The sequence below is a fragment of the Brassica napus genome, chromosome A3 (genome assembly GCF_020379485.1).
Source record: "Brassica napus cultivar Da-Ae chromosome A3, Da-Ae, whole genome shotgun sequence".
Lineage (NCBI taxonomy): Eukaryota > Viridiplantae > Streptophyta > Magnoliopsida > Brassicales > Brassicaceae > Brassica > Brassica napus.
In genome coordinates this window covers 10,770,684-10,797,974 of record NC_063436.1, presented here as the reverse complement: position 1 = coordinate 10,797,974, position 27,291 = coordinate 10,770,684, and the positions used below count along the sequence as shown (strand labels likewise).

Below are 27,291 nucleotides of genomic sequence, written 5' to 3'. Positions count from 1 at the left end.
GTCTGGGAACATGTTTTCGGCCCAATAGAATGTCTAAAAGAGGCCCATTAGTGTCACGAGAGGCGGAAACTCCAACGGTGACTTCACTCACTGGCAAGGATGACTGAAGACGAAGAAGATTAGCGCAGAAACATCAGCTCGAGAAGAAGAAAGAATGATGCTTGCTCGATTTACATTTCGATCTCAGCTGAGGGCTTCTGTCTCATTTCGTCAATCTGCTTCTTGCTGTTCTCCTTACTCGTCTTCATCAGCAGCCTTAGCTGAAGCTGAAAGGACGATTCGGGAAGGTCCGAGGAATGACTGGAGTAGAGATGAAATCAAGGCTGTTTATGATTCTCCTGTTGTTGACCTCCTCTTCCATGGCGTAAAGTTCCCTCCTTTCTCTCTCTTTGTAGTTGTCCCTCCTCTGTTTCATGAATGTTGAGTTTGGTTTCTGTAAAGTATTGATTTTTTAGTTTGACCCTGAACATGTTTGTTTGAGTAGAGAAGGTTTTTGTTGAGCTTGGATCTCATTAAAATGCATCTGCTTTAATAATTGGTTCATTTGGTTGCACAACTGGTTTTCATTGTTCTTTGTATTTTACTTTGGTAATGATATTTGTGTGGGGGCTTTCAGGCTCAGGTTCATAGACATGTTCATAACTTCAGGGAAGTGCAGCAGTGTACTCTCCTCTCTATAAAGACTGGTGGTTGCAGTGAGGACTGTTCGTATTGTCCTCAGTCCTCCAGATATAGCACTGGAGTCAAGGCCCAAAAACTCATGTCCAAGGACGCTGTCATTGACGCAGCAAAGAAGGTTTGTTGTTTCCTTGTCGATTTCCTTTGCTCAAAGTAGATTCTGTAGCACAATGTGGCAGTAATAAACATGAGGAATAAATGTTCAAGTGAATGTAGAGATTCTTTATGTGATGATGATGATGATGAAAACCTACAATCTAGGATCTTGGGATTGTTTTAATGAAGCGTTTTAAGAATGTAATGAGCTCTTGTGATGTGATTCTAACAAATATAATGTGTTGTTAGGCAAAAGAAGCTGGTAGCACACGTTTTTGCATGGGTGCTGCCTGGAGAGATACCATAGGACGGAAAACCAATTTCAACCAGATACTTGACTACATCAAAGAGATAAGGTACACAGTGTGTTATATTGTTGGCAACATCTCTGTTTGTGTGCATGTCAAATGTGAGATATCTGAAGTGAACTTGGTTTAACCGTGAGAAGAATGAACATGATGCTGAATATGTTCTCTCGCTTTACAACAGGGGCATGGGGATGGAGGTTTGCTGCACATTGGGCATGATTGAGAAGCAGCAAGCGTTAGAGCTAAAGAAGGCCGGCCTCACTGCTTATAACCACAATCTTGATACTTCAAGAGAGTACTACCCAAACGTCATCACTACTAGAAGCTACGACGACCGCCTTGAAACTCTTGAGCATGTTCGTGAAGCTGGAATCAATGTCTGTTCAGGTAACTACGATATGAAACAACCAACATCCTTAGTATTCATTGATTCGATAGATACATTGATTGAGAAGAACAAACATGTTCTCAAGTGTTTTTCTTTTAACCGAAAAACAGGAGGAATCATAGGGCTTGGAGAGGCAGAGGAGGACAGAGTAGGATTATTGCACACGCTGGCAACACTTCCTTCTCACCCTGAGAGTGTTCCTATCAATGCTCTTCTTGCAGTGAAAGGCACTCCTCTTGAAGACCAGAAGGTAGTAGAAACACACACAATGCAAGTCACAGGCGCTGCTTAGTGGTAAAAGAGCTTTGAAAAAATCTTGTGTGTGTTTTTTTGGCAGCCGGTTGAGATATGGGAGATGATCAGGATGATTGGAACGGCAAGAATTGTGATGCCAAAAGCAATGGTGAGGTTATCTGCTGGCAGAGTCCGGTTCACAATGCCAGAGCAAGCCTTGTGTTTTCTTGCTGGTGCAAACTCTATCTTCACTGGGGAGAAGCTGTTAACAACACCAAACAATGACTTTGACGCCGACCAACTCATGTTCAAGACGCTAGGACTCATTCCTAAACCCCCAAGCTTCTCCGAAGATGATTCTGAATCAGAAAATTGCGAGAAAGTTGCTTCTGCTTCTCACTAAAGTTTGAAGTAGCCACCCTTTTTACTATGTAGCATTACAGTATCAGGCTATCATAGCTTAACTCTACCATCTTAAAAGTTGATTATGATACAATAATGACCAGTATAAACTTGTCACGTAATGCGACTTTATATTCTTGTTGTGATGAATGTTCATTGGTCTGAAGGCATTGTGATCAAAACCCATGTAAAAGCCCATTAAAGTTTTTAACTTTCGAATCCGGGCAACAGTTGTCCATTGTCCAAGTCAACAAGCTTCTTGAGTTGTGTTGTGTTAGAAACTTGGAACATTTTTGTTTGTTCGTCCTCGTCCTCTTTCACCATAGAGAAGAAGATTTTAAAAGAATCTGTCTCGATGCCTAGATCAAGAACTTGTGTCTTAATTCTCTTATTGCCTCTAGCCTTTGTCTTCTACCTGTACATGTCCCTGCCTTCTCCAGCTATTGTCGACCAATCATCATACAGCTCCATCTACCACATCTCTGTTAAGGTATAATCAGCTTTAAAACCACGACAATTCATTAGCTAATTGTTCTCCCTCCTTGTGTTATTCCGAGATCATGTTAAGTTCTAGTTGATTCAGTTCTTCTGGGTACACTTTATGACATGATTAACAACTCTATGATCCGACATTGCTTTCGTTTTTTCTAATTATGTTGTCATCATTACTAATTCAGTACAAAGACTTGATCTTTAAGGGTAGATCACAGGGAATATGATGTAAACTTCGTAGCACTAGACGAATGTTCTTGATTACTAATGGTTACTATTGCAAATGTTGACTGTTAGATGAGAAGATTGGCTATTTTTATGTGTGTGTTTAAAGTGAATGTTTCAAGAACCTATCTGGTTTATGTTAATCTTTATAGTTAACGAGCTCTACAAAGTTATTCATGTCTCTAATTGAAAATTTGCAGGACATTGAAGGGAATAATGTGAGTTTAAGCAAGTTCACTGGAAAGGTGCTTCTTATTGTCAACGTAGCCTCTAAGTGGTAAGCGTTTTAAGTATAAGATCCCATCAGTGGTGCTAACTCTACAATGTTTCAGTGATTATGATGCAGTGAACAATATAAGTTTTGTGTGTAATGTGTTTTTTTAATCTTTTATTGGGCAGTGGTTTAACACAAGGAAACTACAAAGAGCTGAACATTTTGTATGCCAAGTACAAAACCAAGGGTATGTCTCTGGCTTTCTTAGGCTTGTAATTAATGGAACATGTGTAAGTATTAAGGGAAGCCTCGTTTCACACGCAGGGCTTGAGATCTTAGCGTTTCCGTGCAACCAATTTGGAGGTCAAGAGCCAGGTAGCAACAAGGAGATTAAGGAAAACATTTGCACAACCTTCAAAGGAGAGTTTCCCATCTTTGACAAGGTTCTCTTGAACTCTTGATACTTGTTTCTCAGTTTCTATCACACCACGGTGTTGTTTCTGCGTATTTTGATACTTGTTTTTTTTTTCTGATGATAAGATTGAAGTGAATGGAGAGAATGCTTCACCTCTATACAAGTTCTTAAAAGAACAGAAAGGCGGATTGTTTGGGGATTCTATCAAGTGGAACTTCGCAAAGTTTCTTGTAGACAAACAAGGGAATGTTGTGGATCGATATGCTCCTACAACATCACCTCTTGAGATTGAGGTCAGTAGACATTTCCCCTCCCACACACATTGATGTTCATTGCTATAACCACTACAGGATCTGTCTGACCTTATAGTGTTGTCCTAATTCTTTTCACAGAAGGACATAGAGAAGCTGTTGGCATCTGCTTGAACATAAAAAAAAAATTCAAGGTGAGTTGTTGTGCTAGATAATCTCTATGGAATTAAGACAAGAAACTAATTCATAGGTTGAATGTGAACATATACCTGTAGTTAGAAACTTGGGATGCAACTTTTGCCAAACTCTTAGGAACAGTTAGGTTGTAATAACTCCGAACTCTTGTGTGGAAACAAAGAAGCATCCTAATCTTGTGAAAGTTGTACATTTTTTAATTAAGAACAAGAACACAGCAATAGTTTCTCTATAGACTTATGATGTGGACCGGTTTGGTGCAAGACAGGAGAGAAGAAGCATGGAACATGTCCGAGATTGAGAATGAAAGCCACTTTTATATACTGATTCTCTTTAGATGTATGCTTGTGTGAACCATGTTCTTTGTACCAATCTTCATCAAAAGAATAAAATTTTATTTTATTTTGCTCTTATAAGAATGCATTACAAGAAATTTCTCTAGCAAAATCATTTTATACATCGGTTTGTACATACAACAAGTGGGTGGTTCAAGCAGGTCAGTCTCAAATTCTGAAACAGAACAGCTTGTAAAGAGACATCACTCCTGCAAGTTTTGTTTGTTGTACTTCTTCTTCTCAAGTGCATAGTCTCACGGTGCATGCCACAGCTTGTGCCCAGAATCTCAACCTCGCTTTGACATCATCAGGATTGTCGCCTGTTTTCACACATTTCATTTAATCAGAAAATATGAAAAAAAAAAACAAGAAAAGGTTTAACATTCTGAAAGCTGGAGCTTACCAGGACTAGAGATCTTCCAGCTAGCTAGCGAGCTAACGGGTGATTCAATCTTCTCAGGCGAAGAAGTATGGTGATGATCTTGATCCATGAACTTCTGACTCATCGAGTAACAAAGCTCAAGAGCAGGTAAAGTATTACAAAGCTCAGGAATCTCCTCGTAGTTGAACCCGAAACCAAGATCTACACAACCTTTAAGCTCCTCTAGATCGTCGTCTGTTAAACTCTTGGTCCTCTTCAGATCATCATTCACCACCGCATCAAGAACGTACCCTTCAAGCAACACATTGCTCTTCTTCTTCTTCTTATTCTCCAACTTCTTTGTTGATAGCTCATAACTGAAGACATTGTTGATCTCTTCCTCAGATTCACTGTACGAGGAGCATGAGCTTGAGGTAGAGATGTCTGAGTCAGAATCAAAGTCTGCCTCGTATGATGAACAGCGAGAGAGGAAGTGTGAGTCGCACATTCTTGGTTTCTGCTTTTCTTTGCAGAGAGAAAGGTTAAGAAGAAAGAGAGGAGAGAAAGTGAGGAGAGGAAGAAGGTGAAGAGGTGCTTATAAAGCTATCAACGGGCGGCAGCTATTTATTGTCTCTTTCTTAATCATGTTGCGGTTACTAATCCATGTATGTATGTATGTGATTATTTGTATATGATGATGATGATGATTACCATGAACGTGTAAGTCCAAAGTGGGCCGGCAAATCGGGGCCCGCCATGTGCGCATAGAATCTAGATCATCGAATATTATTCTCAGAGAGCACCTTTTGGCCAGATATTCCCACTGATTAAGCTTTATAAATATGTGATTTAAAAATGTTATTTGGTCTAATATATTTTGCAATTGCTACGGTGGTTTACTGCATTAGTTTAGAACTATGTTTTGATTTTAGATGGCGCTGTGAAAACCATTAGATAATTATTTATCTCTCTCATATTTTGTAAGTAAACACTGAATAAAACATTGACAGAGTTGATATATGTAAAAAGGGACAAAAACCAATCAGACATTTATGTGTTTCATGTTCAAGGACTATTTTGAGATTTTGCTGGAGTTAAACAATTTAGTAAAATTTTTATAAAAATCTAAATAATTTGAAGACATATTTATTTATATATATATATGTTAATTTTTTTTTTTGAAAATCTAAACTAATATTTTATATGGCTATAACCAGAACCGATTATTTTCTAATATCATATTTCATCCATCAAATTATAGTTTAGAAGCTAGATCTGACTTGCGTGTTTAAACTATGTATCACCATTTATTTATGCATACATCATTCGATATTTAGTTATTTTTTTAGCATGTATGAATGAAATATCATAAATTATTGAACACAATATTGTACATGAATAAAAAAATATATAAAAAAGATTATTGTACAAGATTATCCCATTTTCTGATTAAAATGTAAGATCATCTCATCTTATATATATATTTAATGTGTATGCAACGAAAAATGAATCTCACGCTATAATACCACAAAATAACAAAAAGATAATGTCGAATGTCTTGATCAATTGGGCTGAGTCACGAAGGATCAAACCACAGTTTTTTCTCATTGTAAAATGAAATATATATTTGTTCAAAAAAATAAAATAAAATATATGTGGATGTTCTTTCATCATGTAACAAAAATAAAATACATATGTAGGGTTAAGGGGTCCATGCATTAAAGGGAATAGAATGTATATTGAGTTATTACTGGGACCATACATGTAAGATCAAACTGCAAAATCATGCTTTGTGTATAATATTATTACATGTGTTAGTCACAGTATTATATATGCATTAGAAATTCACATCCAATTCTCGCGGCCGCAACAAGAAGTCGCTGCTGCAAACTCGTTAGGTTGCTTCAATTATTTTTCTGAATACATTTGTACTCAACAACTATAAAACAGTAAAATATATAATTATGCATTAGTTTCTTAGTTTAATAGATAACTGTGTAGGTGAAAGACTAAACTATTACATCATTTAATTATTGCAAATCTAATTATAAACAATTCACCTTGGCCTGTCAATATCGACTAAACCCCAATTTTTAATACGACAAGTAACTTTAGATTCCACAAGAACATTTTTTTTTAATCCTACTTTGTAGTTATTGGCAAGCAAATAAAAAGTGTGATTCTTTAATCTTCTTTAGCCTGAATCGACAAATGTTAGTGATATCAAATCGAGACAAAATCATTTGCATCTGCCGCTAATTAATTGATGCATATAAGTAAAATAAATTGCCAAAATTGCTTTCTCTATTTTAATTGCATTGACTTTATTTTACTTATTTTAGTGATTTAAAATAACGTCTAATACTTCACTTTAGAATGTATATATACACATTAAATATGTATATATGCAAAATAAAGAAATTAGAAGAGTATAACTATATGAGTTACTGCTATATATTGTAGTTTATAACGCCTTTTATATTAGTTATTTTGAATATTTATGGATATAAAATACTTAAACCAATTCATATCTATGTTTACTTTAAGTAAAATCATATAATAATTTTGTTTAACCACGTTTGAGTTTTCTACGTATAATAAGATTAATATCTTAAATTAAAATCATAAATCAAATATATTAGTTATTTTGAATATTTATGGATATAAAATACTCAAACCAATTCATATCTATGTTTACTTTAAGTAAAAATAATTGATTTGAACCGTTATTTTGGTAATTTTTTTTTGGGTAAGTTCGAATCTTGATATCCAAAAAAACTGATCCGTATCCGAATAGGTATCCAAATATCAAAACTTACATAAAACAAAACAAAATGTATTGAAATAAAAAACTTATTTGCCAGAATTTAAGAAACATGTATATTTGTTTAACATTATAATATATGTATAATAATATATAAAACAAAACATTAAACATCAAAACTTTATAAAAAATATCTAAAAATACAAATCCAATGTATAATTATCAAAAAAAAAATTAAATATAAGTCACAAAATTCAAAGTCAAATTTAAACGTTATATGTATTCTCATTTCACCAACTCCAAACAAAACTGCATTCAACTGTAAGTTTAAAAGAGGCTACAAAATTATGTTCAGTCAAATTCGATTATATATACGACGGAAGAAATGGTAGCATTCAACTTTTATTGAGAACGTCTATATTATATCATAGAAACTTTGTCAGCAAAAAAATATAATGGACTCAGTTCAGTCTAGATAGTCTAAAAGTTGGTAGTATATATCAGATAAGTACAAAAAGATAAGAAAAAAAAGTTGAAGACAGATTATTAAAGTAAATAGATCACCAGTGACATAAAAAATATTGAATTACCAAATCACAAACCTACATTGTATAGTGACACATAAGACAACGCAACACAAAGGATAAATCATACAAGATCCAATCATACATCTTGGTGGCCCTTTGATGTCCCTAATTGTATTGCCATGTCCAAATACAATAAATGTATCTGTTTCACCTCCCTTTGTTTTCCTCAAATCAATTAACGTTGTGACTAGAAGACAAAGACATATTTGTTACTATAATTTAACAGAACAAGAAGATAAATGGAACAGAGTTCCTATGACAAGTCTTATGTTTGTGAATGCTCTTGTCAAGTTTTCTAATGTTAGACTTTTCTATGCGCAACGTTTTGATCATAGACACATGCATCAGATATAAGATTTGCAGACAAAAGAAATCTCTAGAACATAAGACATGGAAAAGACTAGAATCCAAAGTGGACCCTAAAACCAACACAGTTCCTAACACATTGTACTATTCCAGCATTGCATTACATATCACTGATCTAAACCGGATCCAATCTTGGTTTACCCTGTTACTGTGGTACCACAATGTATGAGCATGAACCACTTAAGACCGAGATCCCTGCTCGAGTAACCCTATCACTGCTACTGCCCAACCGCTGTTATTTCCCCAAGCCTTGTGTTTCCAAATCTGTTCAACTACAGAGAACGTTAGCCCCTGAGTCTCAGGGATAAACACAATCACACAGATAACAGCTAGAACCACTATTCCCACCAAAATCAAGAAAGTCACTCCTGTACCAGCAGCTTCTGCGATTGACATGAATGTTTGTGCCACAATCAAATTACTAATCCAGTTAACTGTTTCAGACATGAGACATGCCTCCACATATGCCTCGCTACTGTTGTAAGTATATCTCTGAGTTCACCGTCCATGGGACTGGTCCCATTCCCGGTGCAAAGAAACAAGTTATAGAGCTAAGCCAAGCACAGCGAGCCCTCCATCAGATGGTGCACTATCGTAGGGCTATAGTACATGACACAGTATTGATCCCAGTGAATTGCTGAAATGCCTGCAGACATGTTTATCTTTCATCAAACACTTAAGTCCTGTTTAAACATCTCAGTCAAGGCTGCAAAAGTTGACATGTATGTTACCTGAAACCCCAAGCATCCATCTGCATGCTCCTGGAACCTTCGAACAACAATAATCTCATGAATCCACAAGCTACCAATAAAATGCCAAAACGTTTCTACACTTTCTCTCTATAGTTTCTTAGACAACGAACCCACACTTGCATCCATTACAACCTTACATTTTATATGATCAGTTTCATTTTTAACTACATCAACATGGGACATAAACGAACTAAGACGTCAACAGAGATAGCCATAACGATAGCTTCAGCAGCAAACCTCCTGATGCAGCACCGATCATGGCACCAACCAAAGCTTACAAAAGTTTTCTACAAAAAATTTACATTCTTTCATGGGTCACACTACTAACACTGGAAGTTATCAGCTTGGAAAAGAAAAATTGAAGGAAAAAAAAAACAGAAAAATTGGAAAAGAGTTTTAGGATCCGGGGAATATTCTCAAACTGGGATAATAATATGGTCAGTTTCTTAATTAGCAAATAATATAAGGACTAGAGTTATAAAATAGTTAGGACAGATATTACAAAAGCGGACCAGCTTGGTCGGAACAGAAGCTTCGATTAGTTTGGCCAAACTCCCCCTCTTTACTTTCTTAGATTTTTTTTTTTGTTGTTGTAATAAAGATTTTTAATTTGTTACTTTAAATTTGATCCAAAAAAAAAATTGTTACTTTAAACGTGTGAGAGAGAGAGAGAGAGAGAGAGAGAGAGAGAGAGAGAGAGAGAGAGAGAGAGAGAGAGAGAGAGAGAGAGAGAGAGAGAGAGAGGTCTTTGCTCTGAATTTTCAACCTTGTTTCTGATTGATCCTTAAATCTTCGCCGTGTTAGAGAAGAATCTCATCTTTCTTCGTTTCAAGAACTCCTCCACTGATCGCCTTGTCTCTTGTAAGTAATCTTCATTGTCTGTTACTTAATACTCAATAGATCATGTAATCATTCGCTTAGAAATGAAATTGAATCGAAAACTATTACTTTCTTTGGAAAATTCTGGCTATAAGAAGTCATCTCCATTGTTTTTTTTTTCATTGATGGTTTCTGGTTTTGATTATGATCCATGTTTGGTTAGTTTAGTAGCATGGATGTGGAATTGAATAGTCAGCGTAGATCTTGCAGTTGGGTCGGTATTGAATCTGTAAACTTTTCAGACATCTGTATGTCTGTCCTTAGCTTCTCTCTACTAGTTTCCTGTTTGGTTTTGTCATTAAGTTGAACTCGTGCATATATATATTCAAAGTTGCAGTCTTTATCACGTGATTGCATCGGCGTTAGGTGAAAATCATGATGCCTAGTCTAAGGTTTTGTGGGTTTTAGAGTTCAAAGATGTTGTTCAGAGAGTGGCATTCCCATCACTAAAGATTGGATCTTTTGATCATTTTAGATTGTTACCATTGTGGGATCATTACTAAAAAAAAAAGAGTCAAGAGCCTTTTAGTTGTTTTGAGGTTTAAGGTTTTAGGGTGGCAGTAAAGATTAAATCTTTTGATGATTTTTAGATTTGATAACCATTGGAGAAAGAGAACTCAGAAGCTAAAGAATGCGGGCACCATCTTTGCTTGCGCAATGCTGGCCAGGTTTGATGCCTCAGGATTGTAGTGGTGTGTCTGCACTCTCTGAGAAGGATTTGCAGCTTCCATCACCAGCTGTTGAGATCTTACCTTCTAAGGTTGGTTGCTCACTGTCGATTACCGTTATAAGATGTTCCATTTTTGTGTACGGAGTATAATTTGCAATTCTGAATCTCTTTCTTTCTTTTTGTAGACAGCAGCTCAACACAGGTACTCAGGTGAAAATCTAGATGTGCTCGGTTTACCAATTTTCAAGGTACTATTATTATAAAAGACAGTTTAACAGCTAGTTCTAAGCTTTAATATGTGTGATATATGTTAGAAGTATTATGTCAAGAATTGCATTGTTTGCTAACTTTATATACTATCATCAAAAGATATAAAGCTTTCATATATGCGCTTATTATACTCAGAAAGACCATGACACACTTCTCTGAACATACAGAGAGAATCCTAAATCTTTGGGTTGAAACAGTCATCAATTTCTTGCAGGGAAAAGTAAGTGTTGCTGATATGATCGGACTCTCTAGCTCAGAAACTGCTCCTTTTAAATATGAAGGTATGCGCTTCAGAATGTTATCCTCTCTTTATGAATCACAATAAAACTGAATCATATCTTTTTTATAAAAAAAATATTGTGTAGGTTCTATGAAAAGTTGGGAAAGTGCTATTGTTCTTGTTGATGTACTTAAAAACGAGATCCGTGATGGACAGCTTAGCTTCAGGGGCAAAAGGGTCCTCGAGGTACTTCCTCTAATGTCACTGAACGGTTCCTTAGATACTTCAGTATCCTGCAATGAACATCCAGTTTCCAGATATGAAGTAAAATGTATGAATGAGTTTGTAAACAATTTTGCTAAAGCTATCTAATATTTGTATGGCGACATGAGCAGCTAGGTTGCAACTATGGAGTTCCTGGGATATTTGCCTGCTTGAAAGTAAGTAAACCGACACTGAAAGATAGCTGTTACTGTCACATTTCTCATAATCTAATCTCTTTTGCTTGATTTTAAAGGGTGCTTCCTCAGTCCACTTTCAAGACCTCAACGCAGAAACAGTAAGATGCACAACCATCCCAAACGTTCTTGCGAATCTTGATCAAGCTCGGGACAGGCAAAGCCGTCAGCCAGAAGTCCTGCTCACACCATCAAGACAAGCCGTCTCTTCATCTGTCCGTTTCTTTGCGGGAGAATGGGAAGAGCTCCCGACCGTTTTATCCATCATAAGAACCGATGTCGTTGAACCAGTTAACCAGGGAATGAACCTGAGTTTCTCAGAGGAAGACTTCATGGACGGATGTAGCAGCCAAGAAGGGAGCATTACAGGACAGCCAGATTTCTCCTCGAGGAGATCAAGGAAGCTCTCTGGAAGTAGAGCGTGGGAACGAGCCAATGAGACAGAGCAAGGAGGAGAATGTGGGTATGATGTTATACTAATGACTGAGATCCCTTACTCGGTTACTTCTCTGAAGAAACTATATTCTCTCATTAAGAAGGTTGGTTCTTGATCCTTCTCTCTCTCTCTCTCTCTCTCTCTCTCTCTCTAGTTCTTGAATAGGTGGTTCTCTCCTTGTGATAGTGATGGTTTTGTTGTCTTTTTGTGTGTGTGAAAACAGTGCCTTAGACCACCTTATGGTGTGGTGTATTTGGCGGCAAAGAAGCAGTATGTGGGATTCAACAGTGGAGCGAGACATCTGAGGAACTTGGTGGATGAGGAAACTATCTTAGGAGCTCATTTGATTAAGGAGACTACAGACAGAGATGTCTGGAAGTTCTTCCTCAAGTAAAGTGTAGAAGAACTCACTCATGACCAGATACTCTGCGGCTGCATCAGTTGAAAACAATCAAATGCAAAACATTTTTCTTATATTGTATAATGTAATGCAGTATCATGTCCCTTCATTTTACCGTTTTAACTTTGGAGTCAAAAATTAGATCAAAGTTGGGCAGTAATTTTACTTGACTCTTCTATTTGTGAACTAACTCAATTCATTTGTATATAGAAGTGAACATTGCTACAAATGTTCTTTTTTAATTTCTTTTGGTAAAATATCTTTGGGAAAATTGCCAAAAGAGAACAAAAAAATTAGGTTGTTGTCCCTTTAGTATAAAACTAATTTTGTCTAGTTTTTCTCCTTTTTACCCTTTGTATTTCTGAAAACTAATGAAATAAATAATTTTATGAATCAAAAAAATTATTAAAAATATAAACAATTAATAAAACATCCATATACACAAGCTGGTAATTTTTTTTTGCTCAAAAACTTGGTAAATAAGATTTTTAAAATACGTTCTACTAAAAGTAGAATGCGTCTTCTATGAAAAATGGTATAGTAGAAAACGATTTCTAAAATAAACACGTTCATCTACTTCTTTTAGAACGTTCATTTTACTATTTACTAAATTTCTAAAAAAGGGGAATGCACATTCTACTAATCGTAAAGGTATCCACTTTCCTTCCGAATGCATCTTCTACTTTTATAAAGTATTCTAAATTTCGAGGAATGTGTTTTCTACAATATAATCTTACGTCTACTCAAAGTAGAAAGTGTATTCAGAATTTTTATCATTCTTCTAAACTTTTAGAAGTCGCCTTCTACGGATAAGAATACTTGATTTTTTGCGAAAATTAATGAAATTTCAGTTAATAAAATATTCTAAAAATCTCTTAGAAATATTTTAACTTTCTAAAACGTGTTATGGTCGATTTTACTTAAAACATTTAAAAAAAACGATTATTCCTTCTCTTCTTCATCAATCTATGGTTTTTCCATAGTTTTTCTTTTGATTCTTCTCACAAACTCTTGTTCTCTATGATGCATATCTATACCTCTTTTTTTTTCGATTGCCTTTCAACTGTTTTTTACCTTTTTTCCATTAACTTTTTTTAAAAAAATTCAAATTAACTTTTAAATTGTGTTTAATTAGATTAAATATAGGGTTAGTTTTGGGATTATGAGAAAAATTATACTATTGAGACAACTTTATGTTGGTTTTATACTAAAGGGACAACAACCTTGTTTTTTTGTTCTCTTTTAGCAATTTTCCCAATATCTTTTTGTTTAGCTTAGTAGTTGTCTGAGTTACAGGCACACTCATTACCTCCCTCTTATCTCAGTTTTTCTCTGTATGCTCTTAAGTAGAAATAATAATCAAAAGCCCGTATAGCTCAGTGGTAGAGCGTCAGTCTTGTAAACTGAAGGTCCGTAGTTCGATCCTGCGTGTGGGCAGTTTTTGTAAACTAACTTTTTTTTTTTGTTTTTTTTTAGTCTGGAGAGAGTATAAGCAGCAAATAGTACAATAAAATCGATACAGAGAGAGTAGTTTTTTTTTTGTCGTAAATCGTAATCAGTTAACTGTATATCATTTATTCATTGTTGAAACGTTTTGGGAATTTGACTTTTTTTTTTTTTTGATAACTCTGTATCTGGGCAGCTACATTCTCAACTATCCCCTGAAAGGGGTCCAGCGCCTCAACGGAAGGGATATTAAATCTGTTGTGGCCAAGACTCGAACCCGGGTGATAGGCAGTACAGCTGTACCTCCTTTACCACCAAGCTACGAGCGCTTGGTTGAATTTGGCTTATTATTGTATTTGTACGTTAAAATGTTTACTTAACTATAAAATCAAAACCATTATGTGGATAGATAGCATGACTGTAAATGTAAAGCCTGAATCACTTTATCTTCTGTTCGGGGTGAAATTTCTTGAAAATGTTTTGCGTGAAAATAGTTTTATCAAGTTATTAAGTATTATTATTTTTCAAAGGATGGATATTTGAGCTTGAAAGTTCATGTCAAATATAAATTTTCCCAACTAGCAGATATAAGGAAAAAAAACAAAGTTATGGTACATCAGTGGGGTGAAGTCAATAAGACCGTGGTCCGTGAAAATGTTTTGCGTGAAAATAGTTTTATCAAGTTATTAAGTATTATTATTCTTAAAAGGATGGATATTTGAGCTTGAAAATTCATGTCAAATATATAAATTAATTTCCCAACTAGCAGCAGATATAAGGAAAAACCATAAACAGAACAAAGTTATGGTAAATCAGTGGGGTGAAGTCAATTAATAATAAGACCGTGGTCCCTTTGATATGCTTTCTCCATTCCACAATGTATGTGTATTATCCTGCAACCCCAATGTGTCATGTCTATAACTAATAACTAATACTTATTGTTTGCTTACTCTAATACAAATATCTTTTTAGCAAGTACGCATTGTTTTTCTATGTTTATTTTGTCAGTAACGTACACAGATTTAAACTGACTCTGCAAACCAAACTGTTAATTCTGCATTCATGTGAATAATAAAAGACACTTGTTTCTTGTACTGCGTACTAGACTATCCACTTTTAAATTCTGCATTTGGAGAACATGGATGATCTCTGAGTTGACAAATGTTTTTTCAGGGTTTTGATATCTTCCAAATAACTTGCAAAAACTATGCATTCTTCTGTTCTAAAACCATCTTCACTAATTGAAAAAAATCCGTTGCAAATGTGACCTAAAACTGACACAAATTTTTCATACATTTCATTGCCCAAATTAGTGCTTCTACCTCCGAATGAAAAGGTGAAAAACTAGCCCTTACGTTTCTCGCCCCCATTAAACCATCAAAACTTTCTAGTGTACTATATCAGGCTTGTCCTGAAAAAAACTCTTTACCTTTCCAAGATCTATCTGTAAAACACCATCGACCTAAGATTATTGGTAAGTTCGTAGCCTCTACATTAGGAGCCGCCCTCTGTGTACGTGCTATCGGTGTTTCAGCCCAAAGTGTAGATTTTATTTCGGTTAATTTTAAGAGTTTTCTGGGATCAGTGTCCAAATTACTAAAGATTTTATTATTCATGTATTTTCAAATGTACCAAAGTATCCATGCAAAATGATGATCATCTATTTATGGGATAACTCTGCAGAACATGTGATCCATATTTGTGAAGAGAAAGCTAGTGTAAAAAATAGCTGGATTAGATGGTATCTTCGAGAACACTTAAACCTGTCTCGCTCGTGAACATTCAAAGAAAACATGGTTTATTGATTCCTCTAAAGCTTCACATCTGACGCAACATAAATCTTCTATCATTCTCGCCTGCAGATTTTTCTTTACTGATATACATCCTCATACCAATTACCATATAAAATGTTTTTTTTTGGTGGTACTGTATATATGTACGAACAAAATATTTTTAATAAATCGACTGTGGGTCTAAACACTAGTTTTTCCTTATCCGGATAAACTTGTTGTACTTAGTTCTTCTTTGATTTACTTTCCAAAGCACTCTTTGACTTTATTTCTTACAAAAGTCTAGTAGCTCCTTTTTTTAACTAAAATGTTATTCAAATCATATGATAAGTTAATATTTTCAATGACTGAAACACTGGTAGTTGAGCAAGTGGGTCCACGTGGAAGATGCCCAACCAATGGAAAGGCGACAACATTCGAGAGGTGAGGATATCCAACAATCATAAACTAACTGGCGTCATTCTTGGCGCGTTTTTTTGGTCCCCAGTGTCTTCTTTTGATTCCGAGACCCGTTACATTTTGGGATTTTTGCAAAATTGACCTATAACTTAAAGTCAAACACAAAACTAACCTCCTTTTTTTTTGAAAATTGGTTTTGCCCTATTCACCCCACAAGTTCATATAATTTACGAAAATGCCATCCATTTTTTTTTTATTTTTTTTTTCGAAAATGACATTTTTACTCTCTCACCCTCATCATCTTCAAGTAATTACAAGATTGCCATTGTCATCAATACCACAACCACCATGAACAACCAATTTGAAGCTCTTAATGCTCCTAAAATCGATTTACCCTTCTTCTTTTTCCATTCTTGTGACCTAAACACAACATATCTCTCACTTTCTCTCCACAATGAGCTAAAAAAACTCAAGATTTTGATTCTAAAATTTTCATGGTTCATAGAGTCATAGAAGCTAACGATTATGGGTGGGTGACTTCCGTTTGTGATTCTGTGTGCTTGGAGAAGCCTTATGTATGCTAAGGAACTTATCTCACTAATTTAAGGTATGACATCGAGTTTTTTTCCAGATCTGTTCGTCAGACGACTTACTTGGGAAGTCGTCTGGCTGTAGACGACTTACCTTTCAGTCGTCTGGCTGTAGACGACTTACCTGGAAGTCGTCTGGTCAACGCAGAGGTTATTTTTGCAATTGACTTTGAAATCTGTAACCTGAGACGACTGAAAGTTAAGTCGTCTACTATTGTTTGGTTTCAAAAAAAATTCCAAAGAACCTAGACGACTTACATTTCAGTCGTCATAGGTTAGTTTTGTATTTGACTGGATAATTTCAGAAGTTTGACTTCCCCAGACGACTTACATTTCAGTCGTCTGGCGAAAATTAAAATAATAATATTTTTTTTAAAGTAAACGACTTACAATTAAGTAGTCATAGGTTAATTTTGCAATTGAAAAAAAAAACTTCAAGATTTAATTATACACAGACGATTTATAATTCAGTCGTCCACCACACGACTTAATTGTAAGTCGTCCAGGATTTTTTTCCGAGATTCTGGTCAAACCTCGTAAATCCTGGACGACTTACATTTCAGTCGTCTCGTGGACGACTGAATTATAAGTCGTCTGTATATAATTAAATCTTGAAGTTTTTTTTTTCAATTGCAAAACTAACCTATGACGACTTAACTTTAAGTCGTCTACTTTTAAAAAAATATTATTATTTTAATTTTCACTAGACGACTGAAACGTAAGTCGTCCAAAAAGTCAAACTTCTGAAATAATCCAGTCAAATGCAAAACTAACCTCTGACGACTGAAATGTAAGTCGTCTAGCTTTTTTGGAGTTTTTTTTTTAACCAAACAATAGTAGACGACTTAACTTTCAGTCGTCCAAAATAACAGATTTCAAAGTCAATTGCAAAAATAACCTCTGCGTTGACCAGACGACATATAGTTTAGTCGTCTAGACAACTTAGATTGAAGTCGTCCGCGTCTTCTCCACTAGTTTTTAAGTCTTCTACGTTAGTTTTTGAATAACTTGTATTTTTAAGAGTGATAAGTAACTTCAAGATATGTAAAACTCATATTTACAAAATATGTTCTCTCCCTTAGTTTTACTAAATTTGACTAAGTTTTTCAATGCAAACTTATAAAAAATATGATATGCTTTGACTAGTTACTATTGTTTGTTTCCATCTCTTACCAACATTCTTGTTTATTAAGATGAGAAAAAGGCCATTGGAGTTTATTATTGCATATGAGAGATCCAAAGATAAGAAAAAGGCTACTGAAGTCTATTATTTCATTGATTTGTAAATGTGTAAACACATTGTTAGCACATTTAATACATCTTGGAAAACATTATTACTGATTTTACAAAAAATTCACAACTAAAAGAGTATACATGCAATTCATAAAACAGATCACAAACAAAACTATTATAGATCATTCATCTACAAAGACAAGCTTGGATTCCACTTGAGTAGACAAGACCAGACAACTTTTAAGAAGTTCAGACGACTTCTAAGAAGTCCAGACGACTTCCAGGAAGTTCAGACGACTTTGCCAGAAGACTTTTAGGAAGTTCAGACGACTTCCAGACGACTTTACAGGAAGTCCAGACGACTTTACAGGAAGTCCAGACGACTTTTAGGAAGTCCAGACGACTTCCAGACGACTTCCAGATGACTTCCAGACGACTAACAAGTAAGTCGTCCCAGAAGTTTTCCAGATCTGAAAAACCTGCATATTAAATCCAGATCTGAAAAACCTGCATATTCAAAAACGTTCAAATGACTTAAAAACAGAAAAAAATGAGTGGAAGATTATATAAATCTACCTTTACAGAACACACAAAAATACATATCTAAAAATAATAGATCTACCTTTAAATTAGTGGAAGATGAGTACCAAATAATTAAAAACCTGCAAAAAAAAAATAGATTAGTAACAAAGACATGAGACAAAATTGAAAAATTCATATAAAGTTTGGTGTTTTCAAGTCAGAGAGATTAGAGTGGGTTTGGAGAGTTTTAGTTTGGGAAAAAAGTAAGAACTTTATACAACAAGAAGTTACCAAATGAAGAAAAATCAGACATAAGAACTTACCAAAACGCTCAGAAAAATCCAGACGACTTCCTAGAAATCCAGACGACTTCCTGGAAGTCCAGACGACTTCCTGGAAGTCCAGACGACTTCCTGGAAGTCCAGACGACTTCCAGGAAGTCCAGACGACTTCCTGGAAGTCCAGACGACTTCCTGGAAGTCCAGACGACTTCCAGGAAGTCCAGACGACTTCCTGGAAGTCCAGACGACTTTGTCAGAAGACTTCCAGATGACTTCCAGACGACTTCCAGACGACTAACAGGTAAGTCGTCCCAGAAGTCTTCCAGATCTGAAAAACCTGCACATCAAATCCAGATCTGAAAAACCTGCATATTCAAAAACGTTCAAATGACTTAAAAATAGAGAAAATGAGTGGAAGATTAGATAAATCTACATTTATAGAACACACAAAAATACATATCTAAAATTAATAGATCTACCTCTAAATTAGTGGAAGATGAGTACCATTTGATTAAAAACCTGCAAAAGAGATAGATTAGTAAGAAATACATGAGACAAAACTGAAAAATTCATATAAAGTTTGGTGTTTTCAAGTCAAAGAGATTAGAGAGAGGTTGGAGAGTTTTAGAATGATGAACATTACATTTTTGTTGCAGCCATTTGAGAGGAGGAGAGAGAATGTGTAAATTTTTCTTTATATAGGGAGACAAAAAATCCAATTAGATTAAATATTTTTGACTCAGACGACTTCCTGGACGACTTACATTTCAGTCGTCTGGTGAAGAAATTAAAACAGACGACTTACATGTAAGTCGTCCAGAGGAGTTTAATATTTTTAGCGGGAAATTAAATATTTTTAGCGGGAAACTAAAATAGAAGACTTTCCAGACGACTTACAAGTAAGTCGTCTGGACGACTGAAATATACGTCGTCCGGGTAAATTATTTAACAGACGACTGAAATATAAGTCGTCCACACCCTAAACATAACCCCTAAACTTAATTATCTAATTAAACACTTCATAAAACCAAATCAAACTTGAAAAGTGTTTACTATACACAGAAATAAACACATATAGGTGAAAACTAATTTTTGAAAAAAACATTTTAGTTTTCCAAAATCTAACCCTAACAATACATACAATACTACAACATATGTTTGCCAAACTCCTAAACCAAAGTATTTCATGATTCACTACTTCCACTCATATATCTTCAAAACAAATCAATTTTATCATATCTTAATTTATATCAGTTAAAACTGTTTATAATTACTTGATTTTTATTTTTTACGCATCAAAATATTTTTTTACAAGATTTATAAATTATTTTTAAAATAAACTGGTACCAGACGACTTACACTTCAGTCGTCCAGACGACTTATACTTCAGTCGTCCAGACGACTTCCAACATCTCAGACGACTCAGACGATTTACTGGGGCTATATTCGTAAAAATGGCTTCTGTTTTTTTGTTTGGTCACAAGGGGCTGAGCTGTAATTTCACTAGGTTTTTAGGTTAGTTTTGCATTTGATTCAAGTTTGGGTATAGGTTTGGAATTAAAATCAAGTTGTGGGTTAGTTTTGGCAAAAACCCCTTACATTTTTATCATTAAAACGTTCCCAAACACACTTGTTTTGATGGTCCCAGAGAAATGTCCGGGCTCAAAGATATGAGATATTCTTAAATTAGATCCAGTAGTATAGTCTGGGATTAAGATAAGGGTTATATATATATATTTGCTTTTTCTTGTCTTAATATATTTTGAAATTCTGCTTTTTTGTTTCCAGTAGTAAAATTAGTTCTTTACGTATGTTTGTGTTCCCAAAAAAAGCCATTTATGTATGTGAACGTAGCCAATATAGTATCGATGACCAAAACAAAATTTCCTGTGTTTTTTCTAATATTTTTTGTTTGTCTTTTCACATTTCTTATACTAGGATGTAGCGACTAAAACCTTGGGTTGTTTTAATAATTTACATCATTCTAGAGAGTTATAAAGATAATTTAAACAAAATCGTCTTGTTGCTACTTGCTATTTTTCTTGTTCTCTCCAAGGCTGGTCTTTTACGTACGTATTTTGAGCAAAAGAATGATGTAAACTATACGTACGATAGAATGAAGACCGGCACATTTCTTACATAAAATAAATTAGAATAACCAAACAAATGGAGACAGGAACCAAACATCAACAATTATGACAACGCGTTTTTGACATTACTTCCTTCTTAATTTATCAAAAGCGATGTGTATATGTTTAACTACCCTTCTTCACGCGTTTTCCTACAACTTCGGTATGCTATACTATATTTTAGTGTAAATATGAAAAATGGTAATATAAATGTGATATTTGTGGAGCACACATTCTCTTCCCTCTATAAAACAACAGTTTTGAAGTTTTTCTCTACCTCCTAGGCTCTTTGTTTATCAGATCTTCTCTCTGTTTTCTTCAGATCTTGGAGAAAGGATCTAAAGTTATGGTGAGAATATTCCTTCTCTATAATCTATTAAACTCTTTTCTTCTCTCTTTAGTACCAAAGAAACTGCGAACTCTCTTCTCTCTCTCTTGGTTCGACAAAACTCTCCACAAGAACTCACCACCGTCACCGTCCATGTTACCCTCTCCGTCACCATCCTCCACGCCGACGACAAAGATAGACCCGTCCGAGCTAAAAAGGGTTTTTCAGACGTTCGACAAGAACGGAGACGGTCGTATTACTAAACAAGAGCTCAAGGACTCACTAGAGAATCTTGGAATCTACATACCAGACAAAGACCTAACTCAAATGATCCACAACATCGACACAAACCACGATGGATGCGTTGACATAGACGAGTTCGAGTCTCTGTACAGATCCATTGTCAATGAGCATCACAACGATGGAGAAACCAAAGAAGAGGACATGAAAGAAGCGTTTAACGTGTTTGACCAGGATGGAGATGGGTTTATCACTGTCGAGGAGTTGAAATCTGTGATGTCTTCCTTGGGACTCAAGCAAGGTAAAACCCTAGAAGGTTGCAAGAAGATGATTATGCAAGTGGATGTTGATGGTGATGGTAGAGTTAATTACAAAGAGTTTCTTCAAATGATGAAAGGTGATGGGTTTAGCCGTAGTAGTTGATATTTGTTTAGGATTTAACAGAAAAGAGAGTGTGCGTATTTACTTAATTGATTTGTTTGTTTTCTTTTTGTGTGTAAATAATTTTTCTGATGATGTATCAAAAACATCGTAGTCGGGACCAAGATGTGTTATCTTTTTTCTTTCTTTCTAGGGTTTCTCTGAGGTACGTTTTGTAAGATTCACCTTCTCATTCCATCTGGTTTAGTGTTCTTTAGTATATTGTAAACGTTTGCTATCAAAATAGTATAGATCCATATGTGACGTGTTTCTGTATGAATTATATATATACATGAGTATATTAGTTCCACTTCACCAAGGAAACAGCTGAACCAACTAAAATTGTATTAGGCAAATGTTAAATTTAATGTCCGAAATCTGATTAGTATGTAAACATTCATTTCATGTTAACATGTCTGAAACCTGATTTTTATGTAACCATTCATGTTAAGCTCTATATAATCTATGGTTACACAATATCTCAAATTAAATTCCATAATCTTTGATTCAACAACATCTAGATTGCAATAACACAATTTGAGATAGAGAAACTCTGTATAGAAATCTTAACGTATTTGCATAATACACTGTAGAGCTAGTGTGTACGTTTTTTTTTTTTGGTAAAAAACTAGTGTGTACGTTCCTAACGAAATATATCGAATCAATTGATATTTTTCTCTTTTTTTGAACAAACTATTTTTCGCTATATCTAAGAATATTCCTCTGTTTTCGATTTTAATTATAAAACTAAATCTTGATCCGCACAACTGCGGGTGATTATTTTAATTTTTACACATAAAAATATTTTTACATGATTAGTTGTATATAATTTTAATATTTACCATATTATTCACTGTTTAATATAAAATTTTAAAACACAACAATTTTATAGTTCCATGCAATAATTTCTTTTTTAAAATTGTCAATGATAGCATATTTTCAATCATGTGATACAAAGTTCTAAATTGAATAATATTATTGGTTATGGATCAACAATTAATTGCAAATTTTAAAATTTCTGTTTCAAAATAAGTGTCGTTTTATAATTTAAATGCAAAATTTATTGACTTTATATTCTAATATATTTTTCTATTGGTTAAAATGTGGTTAGATGTATCAGTAATGATGTTTTTATTTTGAAAATATGAAAAATTAAATATTTTCTTAATCTATGTGTCCATTTCTAAAACAACAATTCAAATGAAACGGATGGAGTATTAAATTAATATCAAAAATTAATATGAAATTTTATATGAGTTTAGTTATAATTAAGAATAAAAACTAGAAATTTAAAAGTAAAAAAAAATGAAATATACATTTATTTTTAAATAAACACGAAATTTACTAAATGTTTAAAATTTTGGTTTAAGTGAAAAATGAAATATATATTTATATTTTAAATAAATACGAAATTAGTTAATTGTTTAAAAGGTTTATTTGATGAAAATGAAATATGTATTTATATTGTAAATAAAAAATATGAAAATATTTTATTCAGAAACAATTTCAGAGAAAATATAGGAATATCTATTTGATTTGTTCGTTTTAGAATAATTCAAATAATTTAAATATTTATGTAAATATTAATTACAACAATTTTTTAAAGAGTGGTCTGAATAAAAGAATTACACATGAATTAAATCATGACTTTTGTTTTTATAGTATAGATGATATTTAAAGAAAATATATTATAGCAAAATCCATTTCTATCATACAAATCTTTTATTTAAGACTTAATTAGAGGATGTGCTATGTAAATTCCACTCAGTCAACTCTTGACATTAATTAGTATGTAAGTGTATATATTATCATACTCTTTTTGTGCAGCTCTATAGTTATTTTTTAGATTATATTTTGACTAAAAATCTGTTATATTAGATATAAAAGGAATTGTTATATTCTCTTATATATCTTTGACCGAGAAAATATTTACTTCTAATGTGTATGTGTCATTATATATATAATCAGACAGAGTAAAGAAAAACTCAACAAACAAGAAAAGTTAAAGTGAATATCTTACAATAAAGTTTTAAACTTACGTATAAAATGGTTATTACTATGAAAACTTTAGTTATGTTTGTTTCTACGGTTTTTTTCATCGTATTTTTTGTTGATTGTCATACGACAACTACGACAGTTACCCCTGCTAATACTCCAGGTAAATTTATTTTATACGACATTTTAATCATAGGTACGAAGTACTATCCTTTTTGATTAATATACTTATTGGTTTATTTATATTATTCATGTAAATAGGTTATGGAATAAATTGGGCGACTAAAGTATGCTTCCAGATCTCATCGCCGTGTGATATAAATGGACGATTTGGGTGCTCAAAGTTTTGTGACAAGTGGGGTTATGAGTATGACCATTGTGAACCGTATAAATGTTGTTGTCACAGATAAGTCTGCGTTCAAAATAAAATAATCTAATAAAATGTATTGACATTTGTTTGAAAATAACATCAATAGCTTTCATGCGTTTTTATTAATATATGATCAAGATTGAAATAAATAAAAATTAATAAATTTAAATAGTTTGATTAAATCCACGTAATAATAATTTTTAAAAAATATTTAAGAGAAAATAAAATCATATCATAATACAATTTTGTATTAATTTTTTAATTTGTGTAATGAATCAAAAGTCAAGAATTACTATAACTTCTAGTCATACAATTTCACATAAACATGAAAACTGTAAGACAACAAGAAATTAACATAAAGACATGAGGATTGCTTATAGTCGATAGCAACACAATTTGATGGGGTAACTATAGTCTATATATAGATTAGTATAGATGTAAGGACTAGTTTGTAAATACTTTAACCTAATCTCCCTCTCCTCTATATGTAAATATATAGTCATCATAGACTAATAAGAATATATTTTCCATAAACCTATATGGTATCAGATCTTAACTCCTAGAACCTAAAAAAATTCCAATCTCAAGCTGCCTAGCCGCCATGAGTTCTTCATCAAACACAAATGCAAATGAGTTGATCTCCCTCAACAACAACAACTCCTCCACATCAACATGTCGAACGTGTCCAAGCTCACTAACACTAAATATCTAATGTGGAGCTTGCAAGTCCATGCTTTGCTAGATAAATATGCTCTCGCAAACCATCTTGATTCTGTTCTGGACATAACAACTACAACACTTACCAATGGTGGTGATGCTGTCACCCCGAATCCAGAGTTTGTTCGCTGGACAAGATAAGACAAGTTGATCTATAACGCTTTACTTGGTGCTATATGAACTTCCATTCAACCTGCACTACAAGAAAAAAAGATGATATATAGCGTCCGTAAAACGCTATTACAGCGGTGTTCTAGTGAGTGTTTTGTCTGCCCCCGTTATATTTTCCTCGACACTTAAGATAGTGGTTTATATGTTATGTGTTAATTAATTATTTTGATAGCGATTTCATTATTCTGAAATTGTTTATAACTTACAATAACATATAATAATTGCTATCATAGCATTATTAAAAAATTAAAAAATATACAAATAAAAATATTTTAAAATCTTTATATATTGAAATTGGTTACATAATTATGACTGTATATCAAGCTAAACCAAACTAAACCAAAAGTTTTAAATAAAAGTTATACCTACACAAAAAAACTTCTAGGGTCCGACCGGTGACCATTCTGGAAACAAGAGGAACGAATAGGAAAAGAACGTAGAGGAATTGAATTACAGGAATGAAAGAGAATGGTTGTTCCATCCCATATTTAACAAGTAATTAATTTATTCTTTATTTCTCTACAAAAAAATGAATGGTAGAGAATGAGAAGGAAAAATTATTCCTTATGAATGGTGATTTTTTTAAGGAATGTTAGAGAATGCATAAAGTTCTATCTCCTAAACCGCAGCGCACCACACACCACGACCATGCTGCTCGCATTTCCACCGCTTTGCACTTCTTCCCCACTGATCCCTCTTGCAATATTCCATAACCATGTACTACAAGGCAGATTAAAAGCAGTATTAATAACCTTGGTTAGAAACAAGCAAGAGTCCTATATCGTTTTAAGTTTATGTTCTTAAGCACATGGGTGGTCTTTTAGGCAAACAGATTCATATTTTGACAGGCTAATCTTCCCTAGCCTAAGAGTCAGGAGAACAAGTGTCTATCTTTTCAGAGTCATTATTACCTGCAACAAGTCCCCACAGTGTCAATTCCCAAGTCAGTTTGCAAGCTAGTGCCAAGCTTTCCTCCTGGAAATATAAAATGGGCTAGCCCACGTCCATTAGCCCATATCCATTAGCCCATATCCATTTATTTATTTATTGTTTATGGACAGAGTGTGATCATGTTCATTAACGACCACGTCCATTAAGGACCAAAACCACTAACACCCATGTTTACATGGGCTGCAATGGGATCCATAATAGACCATATAAGAAAATTTTAATTTATAATCCTACAAATTCAATTTTATGGGTATGGCGGAAAATTTGTTTTTTAGTTTTGGCGGAAAAAACCTCAATTTGTGATTTTGGCAGAAAACTGTGTTTTTGCGAAAAATTTGATTTTGGCAAAAAAAATCGATTTGGCGAAAAAATTAATTTTGCAATTTTGGCATAAAAAATTTGATTTTGCAGTTTTGGCGAAAAACTCGATATTAAGATTTTAGCGGGAAAAGTCGATTTTTGATTTTCAATTTTGACGAAAAAACTCGATTTTACGGTTTTGGCGGAAAACTCGATTTTGTAGTTTTGGCAGAAAATTTTGATTTTTCGGTTTTGACGAAAAAACTCGATTTTACGGTGTTGGCGAGAAAACCCAATTTATGGTTTTAGCGGAAAAACTCGATTATATAGTTTTGGTGAAAAACTCGATTTGCAGTTTTAGCGAAAAAACTTGATTTTGTAGTTTTAGCGGACAACTCAATTTGAAGTTTTAGCAAAAAAACTTGATTTTATGGTTTTGGCGGAAAAACTCGATTTAGTGATTTTGGCGGAAAACTTAATTTTGCAGTTTTGACGGAAAAATTTGATTTTACGGTTTTGGCGGGAAAACTCGATATTAAAATTTTAACAGAAAAATTCTTGTGATTCTTGTCCTTTTTAAATCGGCATGGACAAATTGAGTGTCACCAAAATACACCCATTTATACTTGGACATGGGCAACCAATGGTTAGCCCACCCATTTTGCAGCTATATGGACATGGGCAACTAATGTAGATCTTTCGTAAGTCGTTTCTCCATCAATTCACATAATTCCACATTCTTTGAAAATTGAAACTCAGACTTTCTGGTGTAAAAGCATTATTGAACCATTGATCAAACTATTAGACCTAGGCGGCTTCTACAAAAAAAAAAAACTCTCAAGTTTTCAGACCTAATTGTCAAAAAGCATTTGCCCTCATTTTGTGGCGCTTCTTTTTCACCAAGTCTTTTAGCTGTAAATGAATTAGTTTGTCCCGCTTGACATTTACATAGTGTTTTAATGCTGTAAATGAATTAGTTTGTCACAATTTCAGGATAATTTATAAAGTGTGAA

The 27,291-nt window shown here is 33.9% G+C and overlaps 5 protein-coding genes and 1 non-coding gene across 10 annotated transcripts; 5 read left to right on the top strand and 1 right to left on the bottom strand.

The window, feature by feature from the left end:
- Nucleotides 1-66: 66 nt before the first annotated feature.
- LOC111215097 (biotin synthase, mitochondrial) lies at nt 67-2,272 on the top strand. The gene is made up of 6 exons (XM_022718330.2): nt 67-364; nt 617-796; nt 1,024-1,130; nt 1,264-1,469; nt 1,581-1,720; nt 1,808-2,272. The coding sequence occupies exons 1-6, from the start codon at nt 155-157 to the stop codon at nt 2,105-2,107; spliced, it is 1,143 nt and encodes a 380-aa protein (XP_022574051.2). The 5' UTR covers nt 67-154; the 3' UTR covers nt 2,108-2,272.
- Nucleotides 2,273-2,344: 72 nt separating this feature from the next.
- LOC111198514 (probable glutathione peroxidase 3, mitochondrial) lies at nt 2,345-4,311 on the top strand. 4 transcript variants are annotated; one of them, XM_022718332.2, is made up of 7 exons: nt 2,345-2,596; nt 3,024-3,100; nt 3,223-3,284; nt 3,362-3,480; nt 3,578-3,745; nt 3,845-3,897; nt 4,167-4,311. In XM_022718332.2, exons 1-6 carry the CDS (start codon nt 2,462-2,464, stop codon nt 3,875-3,877), a joined length of 594 nt encoding a protein of 197 aa, XP_022574053.1. In that variant the 5' UTR covers nt 2,345-2,461; the 3' UTR covers nt 3,878-3,897; nt 4,167-4,311. The 4 variants fall into 4 exon arrangements, with proteins under 4 accessions (XP_022574053.1, XP_022574052.1, XP_048631770.1 ...); XM_022718331.2 differs by having other exon boundaries at nt 4,163-4,311; XM_048775813.1 differs by having other exon boundaries at nt 4,104-4,311.
- Nucleotides 4,273-5,272, bottom strand: LOC111215098. Its single transcript, XM_022718334.2, has 2 exons — nt 4,637-5,272; nt 4,273-4,553 (listed from the first exon to the last, which is right to left on the bottom strand). The coding sequence occupies exons 1-2, from the start codon at nt 5,100-5,102 to the stop codon at nt 4,474-4,476; spliced, it is 546 nt and encodes a 181-aa protein (XP_022574055.1). The 5' UTR covers nt 5,103-5,272; the 3' UTR covers nt 4,273-4,473.
- A 4,437-nt stretch (nt 5,273-9,709) lies between these two features.
- On the top strand, nt 9,710-12,638 carry BNAC03G24100D (histidine protein methyltransferase 1). Of its 2 annotated transcripts, XM_013828359.3 has the most exons (9): nt 9,753-9,924; nt 10,106-10,156; nt 10,533-10,702; nt 10,798-10,860; nt 11,097-11,163; nt 11,248-11,348; nt 11,498-11,542; nt 11,620-12,099; nt 12,220-12,638. In XM_013828359.3, exons 3-9 carry the CDS (start codon nt 10,574-10,576, stop codon nt 12,388-12,390), a joined length of 1,056 nt encoding a protein of 351 aa, XP_013683813.3. In that variant the 5' UTR covers nt 9,753-9,924; nt 10,106-10,156; nt 10,533-10,573; the 3' UTR covers nt 12,391-12,638. The 2 variants fall into 2 exon arrangements, with proteins under 2 accessions (XP_013683811.3, XP_013683813.3); XM_013828357.3 differs by lacking the exon at nt 10,106-10,156 and having other exon boundaries at nt 9,710-9,924.
- A 1,123-nt stretch (nt 12,639-13,761) lies between these two features.
- TRNAT-UGU lies at nt 13,762-13,833 on the top strand. Its single transcript has one exon. It is a non-coding gene; the product is annotated as a tRNA-Thr (tRNA).
- Nucleotides 13,834-20,990: 7,157 nt separating this feature from the next.
- Nucleotides 20,991-22,084, top strand: LOC111215099 (calmodulin-like protein 5). The gene has a single exon (XM_022718335.2). It carries the CDS (start codon nt 21,133-21,135, stop codon nt 21,775-21,777), a length of 645 nt encoding a protein of 214 aa, XP_022574056.1. The 5' UTR covers nt 20,991-21,132; the 3' UTR covers nt 21,778-22,084.
- The last annotated feature ends 5,207 nt before the right edge of the window (nt 22,085-27,291 follow it).